The sequence below is a fragment of the Arabidopsis lyrata genome, assembly GCF_000004255.2.
Source record: "Arabidopsis lyrata subsp. lyrata unplaced genomic scaffold ARALYscaffold_4, whole genome shotgun sequence".
In the NCBI taxonomy this organism is placed as follows: domain Eukaryota; kingdom Viridiplantae; phylum Streptophyta; class Magnoliopsida; order Brassicales; family Brassicaceae; genus Arabidopsis; species Arabidopsis lyrata.
In genome coordinates this window covers 4,504,925-4,526,597 of record NW_003302552.1, presented here as the reverse complement: position 1 = coordinate 4,526,597, position 21,673 = coordinate 4,504,925, and the positions used below count along the sequence as shown (strand labels likewise).

The following is a 21,673-nucleotide window of genomic DNA, read 5'->3' as shown; positions in this document are numbered from 1 at the left end:
GCCTCAGGGAACTTCCGAAGACACTTCGGGGAAGCATACCAACTATTTCGTAGGAAGCGAGCCATTCACCTCGGTGCAAAGTGCCATTCACCTCGGGTCGCTGCACCGGTTGCCTCGGGGAACGCCCGTAGTCTGCTCGGGGTCTATCAGCAAGCTTGTGAACCCGAGCCGGCTCCCTTTAAGTGCCCGAGCCGGTTCACTCCGGGAATCCGAGCCGGTTCGTGCCAGGATCCCCGAGCTGGATCCTTCCGCGGACCCGAGCCGGTTTCCCTCGGGAGCCTGGGCCGTGCCTTTCTCGTCCCCGAGCCGATTGCACAAGTCACCCGAGGCAAAGACTTGGTAAAATATTCGTCTTCAAAGTACCATTTCCAAGTAAGTCGTCATTTCCGAACAAGAAGGATCATTTCCGATAAACCCGGAAATGATAAGAGAGAATCTAGAAGGATCGACTCAAATCAGGAAATCTTCCAAGAAACCCCGAAGAATAAGGAAACTATCCTAAACCCGCGATATTCTAGGCCGACTTCAAGATAAATAGAAATCTTCCGAGAATATCGTTGGAGAGGCGGTTTATCACCCCTATATAAAGAGACTCAAGGCTCAAGCAAAAGACAAGCAATATCGCTCTAGAATTTACACTACGCAAAGCTCTCATAGCACAAACATCTTTTCTTTTACGATCAAACTCTTGTACGATCAAAACTACTCTTTTCATCAATAAGATCAAGAACACCATCTTTGGTTACAATTGTTTATGTTGTTCTTTGAGAATTCACATTTATCGTATCCCTAAATTAAAACCCTAGACAAATCTCGATTGTGTTAGTTTCGACTTCCACATACTTTGCACCTTAAATATTCTTGACAATCATAGCTTTTACCTCATTAGCTAACAAAGCTATTAACTCATTCTCAATTATGTTGCTGAGATAATGAGAACGAGATATACCTCCTTTATATCTTCTAAGATGTTCTATCATCACAAGATCAAAATCAGCAATCATCTCTGTAGAGCTCAAAAAATTGCCACAACCTTCTTCTCCAATTTTCTCTTTGCTTCCACGAAATGCTAAATTTTGTTTAGCAAGAGTTTTTTACTACAGAAATAATCCTAAGCAACACCTGCCTCCAGTGAATTTTCTCTTTGCAAATTTCATCTTGAGCATATTTGTCAATGGTCTGATTCTTCTGCAACCTGAGATCTAGTTCTGCCCATTGTTTCAAACACAAAATGTGCTCAAGACTAGATTCGTGTTCTTTAAGCCTTTTCAAAACATTTCTCCAATCACTGAACCCCGTAGATGCCAATTGACTATTATCACTTTGATTGAACAATTTACAACAAAAACAAAAGATCGTGTTCATTACCTTTGAGTAAGCTAGCCAACGCCGATCTTGTTTTGTTCCATCACCCATCTCTCTGGTATAATACAAATGTGAAAAATGTCTTTTAACACTATCCTTAGGAAAGTTATAACCAAGTGGCAGCCTTTTTGTTGGACCTTGTACAACCATGAAATCCTTCCATTCATTCCATCTTTTTTTGATATTTTCCCAATTTCATATATATAAAAAAATCCACAAGTCTCCTTCAGATCATCATTCTTCTCGTGCTCATTCATATTCACATCATCCTTTACATTCAATTCTTCTTCATTCACTGCATTCACATTTTCTGGTTCAACATCCGCTTCTTCTCTTTGACACTCATTTATATTCTCATCCACTCCAACATCTCCAGGCGTTTCATGTTCTTTATCATTATTTTCCACAGATTCATCAAAAGTATTAGAATTTTTGCTTGTTCGTCTTTTAGTTTTTACTATAATCACATCTCGACGGTTGATATTTTTTCTTTGATGATATTTTTTGTAGTAGGAAAAATAAAGTTACAATGATTACTTGCAATTTTAGAAAAGATTGAATGAAAAACATGATTAATTTGGATTAAGTAGGCACGAATTAGTGAAAGAATGTTTATTAAAAATATTTGTCCTTGTATTACCTTGAATCAAAAGCTTGAGTGGTTGTTTGCTGGACCAAAAACAAAAGCTTGACGACGATGAAAGTGAAAACTAAAAAAAAAAATTCTAACACTAATTGTTAAGTCCATGTTTGAAATTTGAATGTAGAAGCCCATGTTTGAAATTGGAATGTAGAAGCCCATTATTTTACCAAGTTTTCTTTGTATTTTGAGTTTCAACATTATATAACACTAGTATTTATATATTTAACTAAACATAAACTACATGGCACTAACAAATATAAGCCCCTTATTTTTTTTTCCAAAATCACATGCCCCAAGCCAATGTTTCATTTCTCCTCACGTTTGCACGACCCTGCGAGATATTCATATTAAGCATAAAATTTCGTTAACCAAACTAGAACAACATAATTCACATACATAAAATATCAAGAACCAAAGCCGAACAATCTACAAATTGTGGTATTGCTACTATGCTTCCATCTGCATTCAAAACCGCCAAAAAAGGTTAATTGTTATAAATAATTACTTTATTTTATGATGTATATAAATATAAATAGTGAAGAAAGAATTTATACCCGCAGAAGAATCGGAATATTGAATAATAAGGAGACGAGAGAGAGATGAGTTTATTACTTCTCTTATAATTGAAGTAATGAATTGTGACATATAGACGAAAAAAGTAAATTACTATGCATGCATAGAGACGTGGACTCCGCATATTTATGTAATATTTTATATAATGTGCGCATCTTTTTGCGTTCCTCCTTTTTACGACTTTTATAACACTCCTCCTTGGAGACCAATGTCTCTATGTCTCTTGCGTAATATCTTATGTTGCCTCGTTAAAAACCTTTCTAGGAAAACCCGGTCAGAAAAACTTTAGTAGGTGAAAAGAGTGCAACCGCGCAGGCTCCCCCTCGAATGATCAGGATCATATTTTAATTGTCTAGTTGACGACGCATTCCAATGTTACGGACATCTTTCCTGAATATAGAGGTGGGTAATGATTTCGTGAAGAGATCAACAGAATTCTCGGATGATCGGACACATCTTACTTTCATGTCTTTATTCTTCACGAGCTCTTGGGTATATGAAAAAAACTTTAGAGGAATATGTTTGGTTCTATCGCTTTTGAATATTCTTCTTTTGTCTGAGCAACACATGCAGCATCGTCTTCATATAAGATAGTTGGTTCGGTATTCAGACGAATTCCACTACTTGTTTGAATGTGTCGACTACGCATTCTCTACTCGCTTCATGAAGTGCGATGATTTCGGCATGATTCAAAGAAGTAGCCACAAGTGTCTGTTTCTGAGAACGCCAAGATATAGAAGTGCCTCCGATCGTGAACATGTATCCCGTTTGTGATCGAGCTTTGTGTGGATCTAATAAATATCATGCATCTGCAAAAAACCAATTATTTGACTATTTGTATTCTTAGGATAAAATAACCCTAAATCAATAGTCCCTTGAAGATAACGAAAGACATGTTTAATCTCATTCCAATGTCCTCGTGTAGGAGATGAACTAAATCTTGCCAAAAGATTAATAGAAAATGATATGGTACCTCATGACCAAGTGTCTCTTCATTCTCTTCAGGTGGTCTGAATGGATCACTTTCAACATTAAGTGATCTAACGACCATTGGAGTACTTAGATGAGTTGCCTTATCTATATTAAAGTGTTTTATCCAGTCATGTCTCTTTTGACATTCATATACAGACTTTACTTCTGGATCTTCGTTTTCGTCATCAATTTCCTTTGATAAAAGGTATGAGAAAACTTCATTAACATCATCCATTTTATTTCGATCCCAGATCTTTCCATTATGGATATAGTTGATAGAAATCTCATGAAGCTCATCATTGTCATTAGACTCATGATTCGTTTCTTCCAAAATGATTTCTGCTATTTTGCAAATATCATACTTTTCAAATTTCTTTCGTTTTCTAGGATTTTTATCCTTAGAACCAACTGGTCTACCACAGTTCAAGCGTGTTTTAAATTCACTTGTATCATGTGTTCCTCCACGTTCTTATGGTATTTCAATTCGAGCAGGAATATTTTCAGCTGGTATATATGATTTAGTTACCGTTTTGGTATATGCAAAAGCATCGGAAAGTTGATTTGCTATACTTTGCAAATCCACAATTAGTCGAACTTCAATTTCTAACTGTTTTGTAGGAGGATCAAGGTGTAACATGGATGGTACACACTATTTGATTTTTTTTTCCTACTTGCTTATTTTCTCCCCTATAACCGAGAATACTTTCTCATCAAAATGACAATCGGCAAAACGTGCCATAAAAACATCACCACTCTGCGGTTCTAGGTATCTTATAATTGATGGAGAATCACAGCCAATATATATTCCCAACTTTCTTTGTAGTCCCATCTTTGTACGTTGTGGTGGTGCTATAGGCACATACACCGCACAAATAAAAATTCTTAGATGGGATATATTTGGTTCTCGACCAAATGGTAACTATAGTGGGGAGTATTTATGATATGCATTTGATCTTATCCGAATGAGTGCTTCTGCATGCAAAATGGTATGTCTCCATAGAGAAGTTGGAAGTTTTGATCTCATGATCAATGGTCTTGCAATCAATTGCAGACGTTTAATTAATGATTCCGTCAAGCCATTTTATGTATGAACATGAGCTACAGGAGGTTCAACTTCAATTCCCGTTACCATACAATAATTATTGAATGGTTGGGATGTGAATTAACCAGCGTTGTCCAGTCTAACTCTCTTAATAGAATAATCAGAGAACTGAGCTCTTAATTTGATTATCTGAGTTATAAATCTCGTAAATGCCAAATTTCGAGATGACAATAGACAAACATGTGACCATCTGCTAGATGCGTCAATCATTACTATAAAATAGTGGAGTGGTCCACATGGTGGATGTATCGGTCCACAAATGTCACCTTGAATTTGTTCAAGGAACTTTGGTGAGTCTTTATCAATTTTGGTTGGCGATGGCCTTATGATCAATTTTCAAAGAGAACACGCTACACATGTCATTTTATTTCCCTGATTCAACTCATGATTTTTCAATGAATGACCATGTGATCTTTCCATCCTGAGTTGCAAACTGAGTTTCATATCCTTGAAAGTATATGTCTTTGAAACTCAACAAATTCCTCTTAGATTTCGGAAAATATAAAGCATTATTTATGGAAAACTTTGTTCCATTAGGCAATTTAAAATTTGCTTTGCCACTTCCTTCAATCAAGTCCGTAGGACCCGATATTGTATTGACAATAATTTTGTCAGTTTTAATTCAGAGAAAAATCTCCGATGTCTTAGAATAGTGTGCGTCGTTCCACTATCTGGTATACAAATTTCTTTGATATTTTTCCTTGCTATTGTTTTATTTGTATCTTGATTCATTTCTGTAATTAACATAAACATTAATAAATACTCCTTCTGTTTCATCATTTAAGATGTTTAAGTTAAAAGCATACACTTTAAAAAATTTCATTCTTGTTTTAAAAACCATCATTTAATATTTAATTTTTAAAAATTCAACCAATGATATAAAAGATTGCAGAATACAAATGGTCATAAACATCAAATGTATTTAAAAGTTACCTAGAAATATGTAAAACATCCTATATTTTGAAACAAAAAAAATCTCTAAAGCATCCTATATTTTGAAACAGAGGGAGTATAAGCAAATATCATTGATATTGAAAAATATAGAATAATCATACATTAGTTCATTTTCTGAAACAACTTTATTTTAAAACAACTGAAATATATAATACTTATATAATGGCATTACTGGAGACTAGTAGTCTCACTATAAGTATTTCAGTTATCTGCAGTAGCGGTTTCATTAATCTTTTTTTGCTATTAGGAGTGCTACAAACAAATTCGAAAATTTGGTATACCTGCATGACATTTAGGGGGGTGTATTCAATAAAGGATTTGAAATGATTTGTATTAAAAAGATAAATCCTATGTTATTCAAACATAAATTTTAAAAATCTTTTTAAAATCAAGTGTTATTGGATTAATGATTTTAAAATCTACAATCAAATCCAATGTTATTGGAAACATTTTAAGTTGTGGATTTGAAATGACTTGAGTGATTTTTGGTGGGATTTCAGAGAACATCTTAGTTAAAAATTCAAATATCCAAATCCCATGGTTTTAGGTGGGATTTGGGAGAGTTTTGATATGAGATTCCCTAATTCACCAAAATAAACTCAAAACTCATTAAAACTCAAATCACTCCAAATTCTTTCTTCAATACACCCCCATATAGTTCTTTCTGGGTAATGTGGTTTTCATGAAACGTGGTGTACGCTTTCTCAAGCATCTGAGAATCGCTGATAATATCACCATAATATTTTAGTTTAACCACAATTTCCATCAAAGCTGAATTATAATCCATCACTTTATCAAAGTCTTTAAACTTTAGACTTTGCCATTCATCCCGAACAAGTGGAAGATTTATGGCCTTTCGATGATCAAATCGAGGTTTTAGAGATTCCCAGATCTCTTTAGGATCTTTAATGTGTACATAATCACATATGATACTTTCATCAATGTGTCTTAAAATAAAGATCACCGATTTTTCTCTTTCTAGAACCAACGAAGTAATATTCTCTTTTATGGTTTTCATTAAGCCAAAAGATTGTAAATGTATTTCGACGCAAGCAATCCAAGATATATAATTAGTCAAAGTGATGTCTAGAGCTGAAAACATAAGCTTCTCAATGCTTGTCATTAGTTATATAAACACAAAATTGAATAAATATTATTAGTAAAACATTATTATTTATTTCATATTAAACTATTTATATTAATAATGCAAGTGATTAAAAAGAACACAATTGCATAGAAAAATAAAACGATACTTATGGTAAATTCTTCGTGAGTAAATTTTCCAACGAAAAGACAATAAGTACAAGCAATAATTGTGATTAAGCAAAGAAATAAAAACAAGCGAATCATTTTCTAAAATGAAAATTTAAACAAAATTTCTTAGAAAAATATATGAGGAGAGAAATGATTTTTGAGTGAATAAATGAGTGAAAATTAGTGTATTTACAGATTAAAAATTACTGTTCATAGCCGTTTGAAAAGTGATAATTTTTTGAAATGTTTTATTCATGACCGTTAGCGAAAGGATTTAAATAGAAAATCAATCCATAAATTTTAATAGCGAATCAGTTAAATTTACCAATTTCAGATAATAGATTTTTATACTGGTGGCCGAGCCTCCTTATATACGAACCAAAATATAAATATAATATAAATAAATTTTAACGTCAATAGTGTGGTGACAGAGTCATCAACATTATAACAGTAAAATAAATTATGGTGACGGACTCATCTACATTATAGGCGGCTTAGCCGTCCTTGCTATGGTGTATAAAACATCCATTACAACGATTACTTATAAGGACGACATTCCTCCTACTATAATAACGAGTTAATAACGGTGTCTGAACAACCACTAGAAAATAATAACATATATAAATATATATATATATTGTTGGGGTCGGATTCTATCCCCTATTAAGACCGAGCAAAACTTCGATGAATATGTAACCAGCTCGGAACGTTCCCTCAATCAGCTCGGAAACTTTCCTCTATTCGGCTCGTAAGCAATTCCCTATCGGCTCGGGAAAGGTCCATCTCACGGCTCGGGAAGTGAGCTAATCGGTTCGGGTATGACTTAGCTAATAAGTTCGAGTACCCGAGCCCCATCCAGACGGGTACCCGAGCCGGTTCGCCATTCATACTCCCGAGCTCGTTCGTAACTCAGCCGTCTGAGCCAGTCCAAGCACCAAGGCATCCGAGCCGTCAAATGGTTCGGATACCCGAGGAAAAACCATCGGCTGCCCGAGGCAAAGACTTGGTAGATATTCTCCTTCAATACCATTTCTAAGCAAGGCACCATTTCCGAAAAAGAAGGATCATTTCCGATAAACCCGGAAATGATAAAGAAGAATCTTGAAGGATCAACTCAAATCAGGAAATCTTTCAAGAAACTCCGAAGAATAAGGAAATTGTCCTAAATCCGCGATATTCTAAGCCAACTTCAAGATAAATGGAAATCTTCCTAGAATATCGCTGGAGAGGCGGTTTACCATCCCTATATATAGAGACTCAAGGCTCTCACAAGAGGGGGGGAGATCACTCTAGAATTTACACTACGCAAAGCTCTCACAGCACACACATCTTTTTCTTTTACGATCAAACTCTTGTACGATCAAAGTCATCTTTTTCTGAATAATATCAAGAACATCATCTTTGGTATCAACTGATTCTGTCGTTCTTTGAGAATTCTCGCAAATCGTATCCCTAAATTAAAACCCTAGACAAATCTCGATTGTGTTAGTTTCGACTTCCACAGTTTGGCGCCGTCTGTGGGGGATACTTTAGAATTCTCTTACCCTAAGACGCAGAACTCGATTACCGAAAAGGACGATGAATGAAGACGGTCGTCAGACACCACCAGCCGGAGGAAGGAACCTTAACCCTCCGAACCCTCATAATCCTCAGGCCGACCCGACAATCTCAGCAACCTTAGCCGAACTGAAGGACCTGATGATTAAATTCCAGAAGAAAGCTGACGACCTAGAGAAAGCTAACAAAACCTTGGCACAGCGAGTCGACGAAATCGCAACACGTGGGCAACAAAAAACCACGTGTTTCCAGACTCGGCCGCCACGAGCTCGAAGGGACTTACCTGGTATCAACCCTACAAGACTCACGTTCGCGACACCAACCGACAACACCAGAGTCGCAACCCGAGCCGACCCTGCCAGACACGAGAATCAAGACGATCCCACCGAGCCAGACGAAGTGGACTTGACGGACGAGCCGGATGATTTGCAAGGCGAGCGCACCCGAGCCGGAGCTAACTCCGCCGAGCGGACAGATCTCACTGATGATGAAGAAACTGAGGAAAACATAAGATGGGCCGAAGAATCCGAAAGAGAGGACGAGCTCAGCAAGATCCGAGCCTCCCTAGCCAAGGCGGAAGCTGATATGAAGCTCGTCAAAACCCAGATACATAGCGTTTCATCCTCTGCACCTAACATCGACCGAATTTTGGAAGAATCTCGGAATACGCCTTTCACCAAAAGAATTTCCTAAACGACAATGTCCAATCTGGGGAAGTTCAAAATCGACTCTTACAACGGATCAACCAACCCGAAGTGTCACATTAAATCGTTCGTGATATCCGTGGCTTGAGCCAGGTTCAAGCCCGGGGAGAAGGATGCAGGTCTATGCTTACTATTCGTGGAACACCTCAAAGGACCCGCATTAGAGTGGTTTTCAAGATTGGAACGAAACTCGATTGACAGTTTCGACGAGCTGTCGACACTGTTCCTCAAGCAATACTCCCTGCTCATCGACCCCGGAACTTCCGACGCGGACCTGTGGTCCCTATCTCAACAGCCCACCGAGCCGTTAAGAGATTTCCTCACAACCTTCAAATCGACGCTAGCCAAGGTCGAAGGAATTACAGATGTAGCTGCTCTTTCGGCTTTGAAGAAAGCTCTCTGGTACAAGTCAGAATTCAGGAAAGAGTTGAACCTGTCTAAACCGACGACAATTCGCGACGCGCTGCATCGAGCTTCGGATTTCGTCGCCCACAAAGAAGAGATGGCGCTACTAGCAAAGAGGCATGAGCCAACGAAGCAGGCGCCCCGAGCCGAGAAAACCGAGAAAGCCCAAGCGACACCTCCGGTCCAGAAGAAGACGCGTGAGAGCGGTACGTATACGCATCACGAAGGGCGCAATTTCTCAGGATACCATAACTACCAGATTGACACGCCCCGAGGCCGAGGCCGCGGCAGAGGCCGAGGCTGTGGGCGAGGAAGAGAGTCCTTCACCTGGACAAGGGATCAGCCACCGAGCAATGATCAAGAATATTGCGAACATCACAAAATTTTTGGCCACCATACCTCAAGATGCCGAAGCCTCGGCGCTAAGTTAGCAACCAAATTCCTAGCTGGAGAGCTCGGGATGAACGTCACTCTTAAGGACCTCGAGCCAGAGCCAGAGCCCGAGCAGACCAACCCGGGAAGAGACCCCGAACCAAGAAACCAGGAGTCTCAGAAAAGAACCCGGGGGACGGAAGACGAAGACCGAGATGGTACGCGGCAGAAAGTTCTCACCATAATGGGTGGATCGCCATACTGTCCTGACACCGTAGCGGCAATCAAAGCTTATCAACGCCGAGCCGAGACGCCTAGCAACTGGATAAGACCCTTCGATCGACCTAACGATGTGATCACATTCGAAGAAAGCGAGACGAACGGGCTCGACGTGCCTCATAACGATCCAATCGTCGTCACATTAGCGATAGGAGACCATGATATTTACCGAGTATTAATTGACACAGGCAGCACCATCGACGTGATTTTTCGCGAAACGCACCGACAAATGAACATCGATATGTCACAGGTAACTCCTACCCTGAGGCCTGTCCTCGGATTTTCAGGAGAAACTTTAATGACGCTTGGAACCATCCAATTACCAGTCCGAGCCGGCGGGGTGACAAAGATAGTCAACTTCTCTGTCACCGATCAACCAACCATCTACAACGTCATAATGGGAACGCCGTTGCTAAACCTAATGCGAGCTGTCGCCTCAACATATCATCTCTGTGTCAAATTCCCGACCCCCAATGGCGTGAAAACGATTTGGGGAAGTCAAAAAAATTCACGGATGTGCTTCATGGCAGCACACAAGCTCCGAAACCCGGTCACTGAAGCTAAGGCCGAAGCTGACCACAAAAAATCGAAACTCGGCCGGAGCGAAGAGAAGGCTATATCTAAACAGTTATAGCAATTACAGATCGAGGAGGCACGCGAGGAGAAAAAGCCTACCTCGGATCCTGTAATCTCCATTAGCCTCGACGAGGAACGGCCTGAACGGTGCGTGGAAATCGGCAGCGACTTAACCGAGGCGATCAAAACCGAGCTCGTCTTACTCCTCAAAGAGAATATTAACACCTTCGCCTGGTCGACTGAAGATCTACCTAGAGTAAGCATCGACGTAATCTGCCACGAGCTGAATGTTGACCCATCTTTCAAGCCCATCAAGCAGAAGCGAAGAAAATTGGGTCGGGATTGCGCGGATGCCGTAAATGCAGAAGTCGAAAAACTCCTGAAGATCGGTTCAATCTCCGAAGCAAGATATCCAGACTGGTTAGCGAATCCCGTCGTGGTTAAAAAGAAGAACGGCAAGTGGAGAGTTTGCGTCGACTTCACCGACCTGAACAAAGCTTGCCCTAAAGATAGTTTTCCCCTCCCACACATCGATCGCTTAGTGGAAGCAACTGCGGGGAACAAGTTGCTATCGTTCATGGATGCTTTCGCAGGATACAACCAGATTCTCATGCATCCCGATGATCGCGAGAAGACAGCATTTATCACAGACCGAGGTATTTACTGCTATAAAGTCATGCCCTTCGGACTCAAGAACGCTGGCGCAACGTATCAACGGCTCGTCAACAGGATGTTCTCCGAGCAGCTCGGGAAAACGATGGAAGTTTACATCGACGACATGCTAGTCAAATCCCTTGAAGAAAACGATCACATAGCCCATCTACGCTACTGTTTTCGCCAGCTCAACAAGCACAACATGAAGCTCAACCCGGCAAAATGTCGTTTCGCGGTAAAGTCGGGTGAATTCTTGGGATACTCGTAACTCACCGAGGCATCGAGGCAAACCCGAAGCAAATCGATGCTCTACTAAATATGCCCTCACCACAGAACAAGCGCGAAGTCCAACGTCTCACCGGGAGAGTCGCAGCCTTGAACCGATTCATCTCGCGGTCCACTGACAAATGCCTGGCTTTCTACGATACTCTGCGCGGAAACAAGAAATTCGAATGGACCGATCGCTGCGAAGAGGCTTTCCAGGAATTGAAGAAGTATCTGGCTAATCCACCGATGTTGGCAAAACAGTCCTGGGCGAGCAATTATTCCTGTACATCGTAGTCTCGGATACAGCGATAAGTGGAGTCATAGTCAGGGAACACAGAGGAGAGCAGAAGCCGATATTCTATGTCTCGCAAACTTTCACCGACGCAGAAACACGCTACCCGCAAACCGAAAAGCTCGCCCTCGCCGTAGTAATGTCAGCTCGGAAGCTACGGCCATACTTCTAGTCACACTCAATTGTCGTCATGGCGCCCGTATCACTCCGAACTATCCTGCACAGTCCGAGCCAATCGGGACGCCTGGCCAAATGGGCAGTAGAACTCAGTGAGTACGACATCGAGTACAGGAACAAAACATGCGCAAAATCTCAGGTCCTGGCCGATTTTATCATCGAGCTGCCCACACAAAACACCCGAGAAGAGTCGCCCGACGCCGTTTGGATCCTCCACGTCGACGGATCATCCTCAAAACAAGGTTCTGGCATCGGAATCCGCCTAGCATCACCAGAAGGCGAAATCCTCGAACAATCTTTTCGGCTTAATTTCGACGCGACTAACAATGCGGCAGAGTATGAAGCACTCATAGCAGGACTTAAGCTAGCTCGAGGACTTAAGATCAACAAGCTGCGAGCCTTTTGCGACTCCCAGCTTGTGGCCAATCAATTCAATGGAGAATACGTGGCTCGCGACGAACGAATGGAAGCGTATCTTGCGCTCACGCAAGACTTGGCGAAACAGTTCGGAGAGTTTGAGTTAACCAGAATCCCACGAGGGGAAAACACGTCGGCAGATGCCTTAGCAGCTCTAGCTTCAACCTCCGACCCGAATCTTAAGAGAATCATACCGGTTGAGTTCATCGAAAAGCCGAGCATCGAAAACAGTAGTAAGGAACAAGTTCTAACAGCTCGGGAGATGGAAGAACCGGAAGAAATGGACATCGAACTGCTAGACCAGCAAACTACAGACACGACCGAACCCGAATACGGAAGCGATGCCAAATGGATCGGAGCCATCCGAAGTTACATCGCCGATGGAGAAGTTCCTGCTGAAAAATGGGCAGCTCGGAAGCTTAAGGCAAAAGCAGCGCGGTATACTCTGATCGACGGAGAACTCTTTAAATGGCGACTCTCCGGACCCCTCCTTATCTGTGTCGAAGGAATCGAAGCTCGGAGAGTCATGGGAGAAGTACACGGTGGATCTTGTGGGAATCACTCTGGCGGCAGAGCCCTAGCCATAAAAATCAAGCGCCACGGGTATTTTTGGCCGACGATGGTCAAAGACTGCGAGAAGTTTTCTCAACGGTGCGACAAATGCCAGAGACACGCACCAGCCATTCATCAACCCGCCGAGCTCCTCTCTTCCATCACCTCGCCTTACCCCTTCATGCGCTAGTCCATGGACATTATCGGACCCCTACACAACTCCAAGCAGAAGAAACTCGTCCTCGTACTAACAGACTATTTCTCCAAATGGATCGAGGCGGACTCCTATGCCAGCATCAAAGACGCGCAGGTCGAGAACTTCGTCTGGAAGAATGTCATATGCCGTCACGGGATACCTTACGAGATCGTTACAGACAACGGATCGTAGTTTATTTCGGCTCGATTCGAAGGATTCTGTGAGAAATGGGGAATTCGCCTCAGCAAGTCTACGCCTCGGTACCCTCAGGGAAACGGACAGGCCGAAGCGGCAAACAAAACGATTCTCGACGGAATAAAAAAGCGCCTCGACGCGAAGAAGGGCCGCTGGGCCGATGAATTGGAAGGAGTATTATGGTCGCACAGAACCACGCCGCGACGTGCCACAGGAGAAACACCTTTCGCCCTCGTTTATGGCACGGAGTGTGTAATTCCCACTGAAGCCGAGATCCCGGGAATAAGAAGGCGTATGCTCCCCGAGCAGGAAAATTCCAACACTCAGATGATGCTGGACGAACTAGACTTAATGGACGAAAGAAGAGATTTGGCTTTGGTTCGTATGCAGAATTATCAGAATGCTACAGCTCGGTACTACAATTCTCATGTGAAGTATCGCCGTTTCCACGAGGGAGATCTCGTACTGCGCAAAGTTTTCCAGAATACCGCAGAACAGAACGCTGGTAAGCTCGGCGCGAATTGGGAAGGACCTTACACGATCGCAAAGGTGATCCGTCCCAGCGTCTACGAACTCATCAACATGAACGGCAAAGCGGTACCCAGATCCTGGAACGCAATGCATCTAAGGAAATATTATCGCTAAGAACCTAGGGTACGCATGTACTTGAACTACGGGGTGGCTTGGTCCCTGAAAAGGGTACGTAGGCAGCTCGTCCTCGGACGAGTTCAGCTACCCCCCCTAATTAAAAAAGGGGGGAGTGGGTCCGTATACATATACTCCCACTAAATTTTTCAAATTCTCTAAGTTCTTACCCTTCGGACTTTTAATTTTATCCACCTCGACATCTATCCCAAAATTCATCTCGGGAACCTTTACGGTCTCCTTATCGACCCACAAAGCCAACAGTTCGTTCGGACGATGGCCACGTCCACGAACAAAGAGCTCGTTTCACCGCTTCGGTTACAGCGCGCTATATAAGCATTCAAGACAATTCGGTGGGAGATATCTTGCCATAAAGAAATTGTCTTCAGAAAACCCAGTTAACTTCGACACTGGTACCCCAGTTCGCTTCTAAGCACTGGAAATCGACTATATCAGCTCGGGTCGCAACCGATAAAGATTAGTCCCACGTGATCAAAACCCGGTTATCTTAACACTGGTGAACGATCCATTTTCACTTTCAGCTCGGAAGTTGAAACGGTTCGGGAGAATTAACTTAACGCCACATTTGCAAAAACCCAGTTACCATAACACTGGTACTCTATTCGGCGTCACGGTTCTGAAAGATTAATTTCTCGATGAATAATCCGGATTTGATTCAGAAACATCTCAAGACAAACAACAAGTCAAACACTTAAAAAGAACATTCAAGCGGATAAAGCCGTCCAGGCATAAGTTTTTACAAAAAGAAACCTGAAACAAAAAACATACGAGGGAATGCCTCGGGCTCATTCGTCTCTCTCTTCATCTGAAACCTGTACGGCCCCGGAGTTCAAATTTGTGCCCGCCTGATCGATCACTCCAACATCGACCGCATCGGTTTCTATCGACCTATTCCCCAGGCCATCATGAGCAGAGTCGGGAGATACCGGAGGAACCTTCAGACTTCCAAGGAGCTCGGCCCCCAGTCTGGCGTACTCAGCCTCGGCATCCCCATACTCCTCCTTCCATTTGGCAACCTCAAGCTTTTCATCTTCAATCCTTCCCCCAGATTCAAGCGCTTCGATCAGCTCGGCGTTGGCTTTCGCTTGAGAGAAGTATATGTATCGCTCGGAGACTTTATCGAATTCAGCCAATTTCGCCTCGGTCATCTTGACCTTCTCGACAAACTCCCGGACGATCTTTTGCTCACCAGCCTTCTTCGCCCGGGCCACCTCGGTCTCGCGAAGAGCCTTCTCCTCGACAAGCAGGCGCCTGAGCCTCTCAATTTCCGCCTCGGCCTTCCGACGGACACGAACACTCTCCTCGGCCTCTTTTCGCCTCGCCTCCTGTTCGACAGTAATCAGTGCCTCGGCGGTCCGTGTCGCTGCAACCGCCTCGGCAATCTTTCTCTCGGCTTCAATCCGAGCAGCCTCGAATTGCTCCTGGGCCGCTGCATGCTCACGAGCTGCAGAATCGTAAGAATGAACCATAGTGTTCATCGAGGAGAAGGCCTGGAAAGCAAAGTGATAAATATGTTAAAACATAAAACAAGGCTACCTTATACGAAAAGGGACTCAAACGCGTACCTTCAAGAAATTGGTCGCGGCCTCACCGTACCGCTCCGCCTCGATCAAGCCCTCTGGAGCGGGAAGTAGCGGCCAGGCGCAGGAAGCGATAAGGTTGGCAGAAGCAACCTTATCCTCGTAAATTGGCCGAGAAGAGCTGTGAGCTCTCTTCGACTTTTTGCGCCTGTCCCCAGAATGTTCTCCTCGGGGACGTTTCACCTTAGACGTGGCCTGCCCACCAGCAGGCAGACCAACCACCAGTGCATTTCTCACCTCGGGAGCCTGGTTAACAACATCCCCAATCGGGATACCCTCAGGCACCTCAGGACGAGCTACAGAGACAGTCAAGTCGGCCCCCGATCCCATGGGATCGACTATCACCTCGGGGTCAACGGTCACCTCGGGCGGGTTTAAGGGTCCAAAAGCGGCCTCGATCGCTATATGTTCTTCTCGCGCCTTCCTCTCGGCGGCTTTCCTTTCCCTCAATGACATTTTTACCCCTTGCATCTCCGCTAAAAAGTTGAGCCTTTGATCTGAAGAGGATGAAGAGGTAGAACAAGACGCACCGTGAAGAACCCTCAACGCTTTTTCAACCCTTTCTTGAGAAAAGTGTTTAATCCAGTGGCACTTCCGAGCAGCCAACTCCTCACGCACGCTGAAAAGGTCCTCGGGAATACGATCCAAGAAGCTCGGGCCACGGTCTGCAAAAAGAAAAAATAAGATATCAGTTAAGGAAGCCAAGTTAACACAAAACAAACAGAAAATCTCGGATGAACTACCAATCTTCCTCCATTTCCCAATCATTTTTCCAAGACAGCCCTCGGGAACGCAGTCTTCGTCGAAAGCAACGAAGAAAAAGTGGTCGGTGTACTTCTCATCTTTGCTGGGGAAGCCGCCAATAACTCTTCGCTTCGGGCGAGGAGAAATATAATACCTCTCCATCTCACAGCTCGGCACACGACGAATCTCCAGCAAATTCCTCAGATGATCAAGACCAATGTTATTGTACGTCTCAAACCCACATACTAAGATCCCAACCAGATGTCGAAGGCCTCGGGTCGTGATCTGGGCCAGAGCAAGCTTGTAAGACCATAAGTACTCAATGATCGGCCTCGGGATTGGGAACCAGAGGAAGCAGAAATAAAAGAATCCTTCGTACAAAGTAAAAAACCCCTCGGGAGGATCATCGGCTCTCTCATTGGGGGTCGGCAATCGCAAAACTACCGTCTCGCTGAAGTTAACACGTGCCTTTAAATCCCGAAGAGAGTCTGAGGTCGACAGAGTAGAACCGGGAGGATCAGGTTTTCGAACTTTTCTGGCTCGGGTTTTCTTCTTCTGAGCCATGGCACCTTGAATCGCCAGCTGAAGTAGCCTGGCTCCCTCCTCGGGATCGTAAGTAACCATCTCACCCTTCACCTCGGGCAAAACCGGCAGCTCGGGTTTATCCTGCCAATGAGAAACCCCAGCCTCATCTAAAGCCGGAGGACGCGTCCTCCTCCTATTCAAAACCGCTTTGGGATCATCGGGTAGATCCTCGTCCCGAGCCATGTCAGCAATTGTATCTTCCCGAGCCACAAATTGGCTCGGAACCCCTTGACTTCCAGATGACGATTCCGCGTCACCACTTGACTCAGATCGATCTGACAAACTGGCCTCGGGCCCATCCGAGCTACTCCAAACCATTTTTCGTTTATGGACAGGAATATTTATGCCTCGGGAAGAATTGCTCAAATCAGAAAGGGACATCAATCTGCTCGGGTAAATCGAAAGAACAACCGGAGAAACAGAATTCAGGACACCGGCAAAATCAACCTAGATCTAAACACGGCGGTTCGACGAAAAAGTAAATCGGAAAAAGAAGAAACATAAACTAAATCAAGATCAGAGAAAAGAAGTAAACCTTAGAATTTTTCCTTGCAAATCGCGAAATAAGAGAATGAGCTGGGAACTCAGTATTTATAGAAACTTAGAGCGCGTCGGGTACGCGTACGTACAACGGAACACTTCACGTCCGCCTAAAATCTCGGGAATCGGCGAAAACGCTTCCGCTTCTCGAGAAAAGAAATTTGACCCTCTCACGCCAGAAGACGAATCGACAAAAGAATTCGAAGCGTCCCAGGGAATTCGAATCGACAAATAAAATTGAACGGTCAAAGTATGAGCTACTGTTGAAGTACAAATCGCCTCGGGAGAGCGAGGACAGCTCGGAAAGAGGAAAAATGGCTCGGCCCAATGACATGAAGCTCGTCGCACTTGCTTCTCAAGTCAACAAGCTGGGGGGCTAACTGTTGGGGTCGGATTCTATCCCCTATTAAGACCGAGCCAAACTTCGATGAATATGTAACCAGCTCGGAACGTTCCCTCAATCAGCTCGGAAACTTTCCTCTATTCGGCTCGTAAGCAATTCCCTATCGGCTCGGGAAAGGTCCATCTCACGGCTCGGGAAGTGAGCTAATCGGTTTGGGTATGACTTAGCTAATAAGTTCGAGTACCCGAGCCCCATCCAGACGGGTACCCGAGCCGGTTCGCCATTCATACTCCCGAGCTCGTTCGTAACTCAGTCGTCCGAGCCAGTCCAAGCACCAAGGCATCCGAGCCGTCAAATGGTTCGGATACCCGAGGAAAAACCATCGGCTGTCCGAGGCAAAGACTTGGTAGATATTCTCCTTCAATACCATTTCTAAGCAAGGCACCATTTCCGAAAAAGAAGGATCATTTCCGATAAACCCGGAAATGATAAAGAAGAATCTTGAAGGATCAACTCAAATCAGGAAATCTTCCAAGAAACTCCGAAGAATAAGGAAATTGTCCTAAATCCGCGATATTCTAAGCCGACTTCAAGATAAATGGAAATCTTCCTAGAATATCGCTGGAGAGGCGGTTTACCATCCCTATATATAGAGACTCAAGGCTCTCACAAGAGGGGGGAGATCACTCTAGAATTTACACTACGCAAAGCTCTCATAGCACACACATCTTTTTCTTTTACGATCAAACTCTTGTACGATCAAAGTCATCTTTTTCTGAATAATATCAAGAACACCATCTTTGGTATCAACTGATTCTGTCGTTCTTTGAGAATTCTCGCAAATCGTATCCCTAAATTAAAACCCTAGACAAATCTCGATTGTGTTAATTTCGACTTCCACATATATTCATTTATATCTTTTTCTTTTCTTTTATTTTTTTTTCTTTTTCTCATATTTTGTTTTTTTTTTGCTTTTAACGAGGCGACATACCCTCCGTTATAATACCGTATTTTTTTTCAACGAACATAGAGCGATCGTGCTGATAACGTGTTTAAAGAATTACTTTATTTTTTGGTGTATATAAAAAATAAAGAAAATAGAGATAGAATTTATACCCGTAGAAAGATCAGAATAGTGAATAATAAAGAGATGAGAGAGAGATGAGCTATTACTTCTCTTATAATTGAAGTAATGAATTGTGATTTACAAAGATCGAATTTGATCGTCTATCAACATAAAAAAGTAAATTATTATGTATGCATAGTGAAGTGAATTTCACATATTTACGTAATCTATATATATAATGGGAGAGTTTCTCTCCATCTAAGGTGTCCACATCAGCATCCATGTCATCATAATTTATTTTTTTGTGAGCTCCACATATTTTATTTATTAAAACAAAAACATTAAAACTAAACTAATTCACACATTAAATAAAAACAATAATTGACAAAAATTAAATGAAATATTATGAAAAACGAAAAAGATAAATATACAACTTAAAATATGAAATTTTTGAATAGAGATTGAATATATATATAAATTAGATCATTATATTTTAACATATAATGAGTAAATATTTTAAAATAGTTAGAGATACGAAAAAGAAACTTATCATATATTTTAATGGTACAAAATTTATTTTTTAAGAGTTGAGTTGCCATTATTTAGTAGAGAAAAGGAAATAAGAGTTAAAAATACCAAATTTAAATTTTTTTTAAAATAGAAATCAATTCATTTCTGAAAAATAGACATTTAAAATTTGAGTACCGATTAAAAAATAAGAAGAATTTAGAACATATTATTATTTATAATTATAATATAATATAAGTAGTCAAATTAATAAATTTCCGATCTTATAAATGTTTTCTAAATAAAAAAAGTGAATACCTAAAGAAGAAAAACTAATTATTAATCAGTGTTCTTAGGAAATTCACATAGATTGAAACAAACTAAGGGTGATTTGAAATAAAACAAAAACTATCCTAAACATCACAAATAAAAATAAAATAATCTTATCGAATAATAAAACTATGTAATAATAATATGAGAAATTGTTAAAAATGCCCCTTTTTCAATACCCCTTTTCAAAAATGCCCCCTTTGAGAGTCCATTTTTAAGTTTGCTCTCTTTTAATTTTTAATGACCATTTTACCCTTATTTGAAACAAAATTAGGTCCACAAAATACAAAATATTTTTTGGCGGGAAAAGTGATCCCGCAATTTTCCCGCCAAAACACTTGTAAAAACCTATAAAATACCTTGTAAAATTTTCCCGTAAAAATTTTTCCCGCCAAAAAATTTTCCCGCCAAAAAATTTTTTTTGCGGGAAAAGTGATTCCGCAATTTTTTTGGCGGGAAAATTTTTGGCGGGAAAAATTTACAAGGTATTTTAAAGGTTTTACGGTATATTTACAAGTGTTTTGTAAAGTTTTACAATGTATTTTAAAAGGTTTTACAAGGTACTTATAAGGTTTTATAAAGTATTTATAACTTGTAAAACCTTATAAAAAACTTGTAAAACCTTATAAAATACATTGTAAAACCTTATAAATACGTTGTAAAACCTTTAAAAATACATTGTAAAACCTTATAAATACCCTGTAAAAAACCTTTAAAATATCTTGTAAATTTTTTCCGCCAAAAAATTTCCCTCCAAAAATTTAACGCCAAAAATTGCGGAATCACTTTTCCCGCAAAAAAAATTTTTGGCGGGAAAATTTTTTGGCGGGAAAAAATTTTACGGGAAAATTTTACAAGGTATTTTAAAGGTTTTTACAAGTGTTTTGGCGGGAAAATTGCGGGATCACTTTTCCCGCCAAAAAATATTTTGTATTTTGTGGACCTAATTTTGTTATATTTCCTTATATATTTGTGATATCTTTTATTAAAAGAAGGGTAATTTAATCATTTTGTACATAAAAAGGGGTATTTTTAAAAATGGACAGCCAAAGGGGGTATTTTTGAAAAGGGGTATTGAAAAAGGGGCATTTTTGTGAGTCTCCCTAATAATATCTGAGATGTTATTTAGAAATCTATATATAGTAATGGTAGATTGAAGAGTTTTTCATTAGAAATAAAAATGATTTTCGTTTGTTTTTCTAAATAAATGTATTTTAAAATTATAATAATTTTTATGAGTTCGTAAGTGTCACATTTACATTTACAAAAAATAAAATTAAATATTAATAGAAAACGAAAAAAATAAATATTTTAAACAAATATGAAAATTTTGAATAGATATTAAATAAGTATAAAATTAGCTATTATATCTTACAATAATATCACTTCCACAATAACAAAATATAACTAAAGAAGCTTATCATATATCTTAGGGCAATTTACACAAATGACCCCAAAAAAGTTTTTTCTTCTAAAAATAGCCCCATATTCCATAAATTCCAGAAATAGCACTCAAAAGTATTAATTAAACATTGATTAAAACAGAAAATAGAAAATTTGAGAGACTAACCCTAAACGCCTCCGTCGGTCGCACCAAAAATTCTCATCTTTGACCAACGATCTCGTCGCCTCTGCCGGAATCTCGTCGCCTCCGCCGGAATCTATACCGCCTCTGCCGGAATCCTTCACGGTCCCTCTCTGTTTCGCCAATTCTTCACGGTTTCCTCTTTGTTTCGCCAACTCTCGGTTCTTTTCTGTTTCGCCAACCCAATACTCACTGATTCTCCTCATTTCTCTCTGCTTCAT

At 41.1% G+C, this 21,673-nt stretch overlaps 1 protein-coding gene across 1 annotated transcript in view; it reads right to left on the bottom strand.

Annotated features, from left to right (window-relative positions):
• The window catches only part of LOC9314932 (uncharacterized protein At3g60930, chloroplastic), a 31,799-nt gene extending 10,126 nt beyond the window's left edge, over nt 1–21,673 (bottom strand). The window contains exon 1 of the mRNA XM_002878819.2: nt 21,462–21,673. Within this exon, the coding sequence (XP_002878865.2) occupies nt 21,462–21,673 (212 nt within the window). The remainder of the gene's footprint in view (nt 1–21,461) is intronic.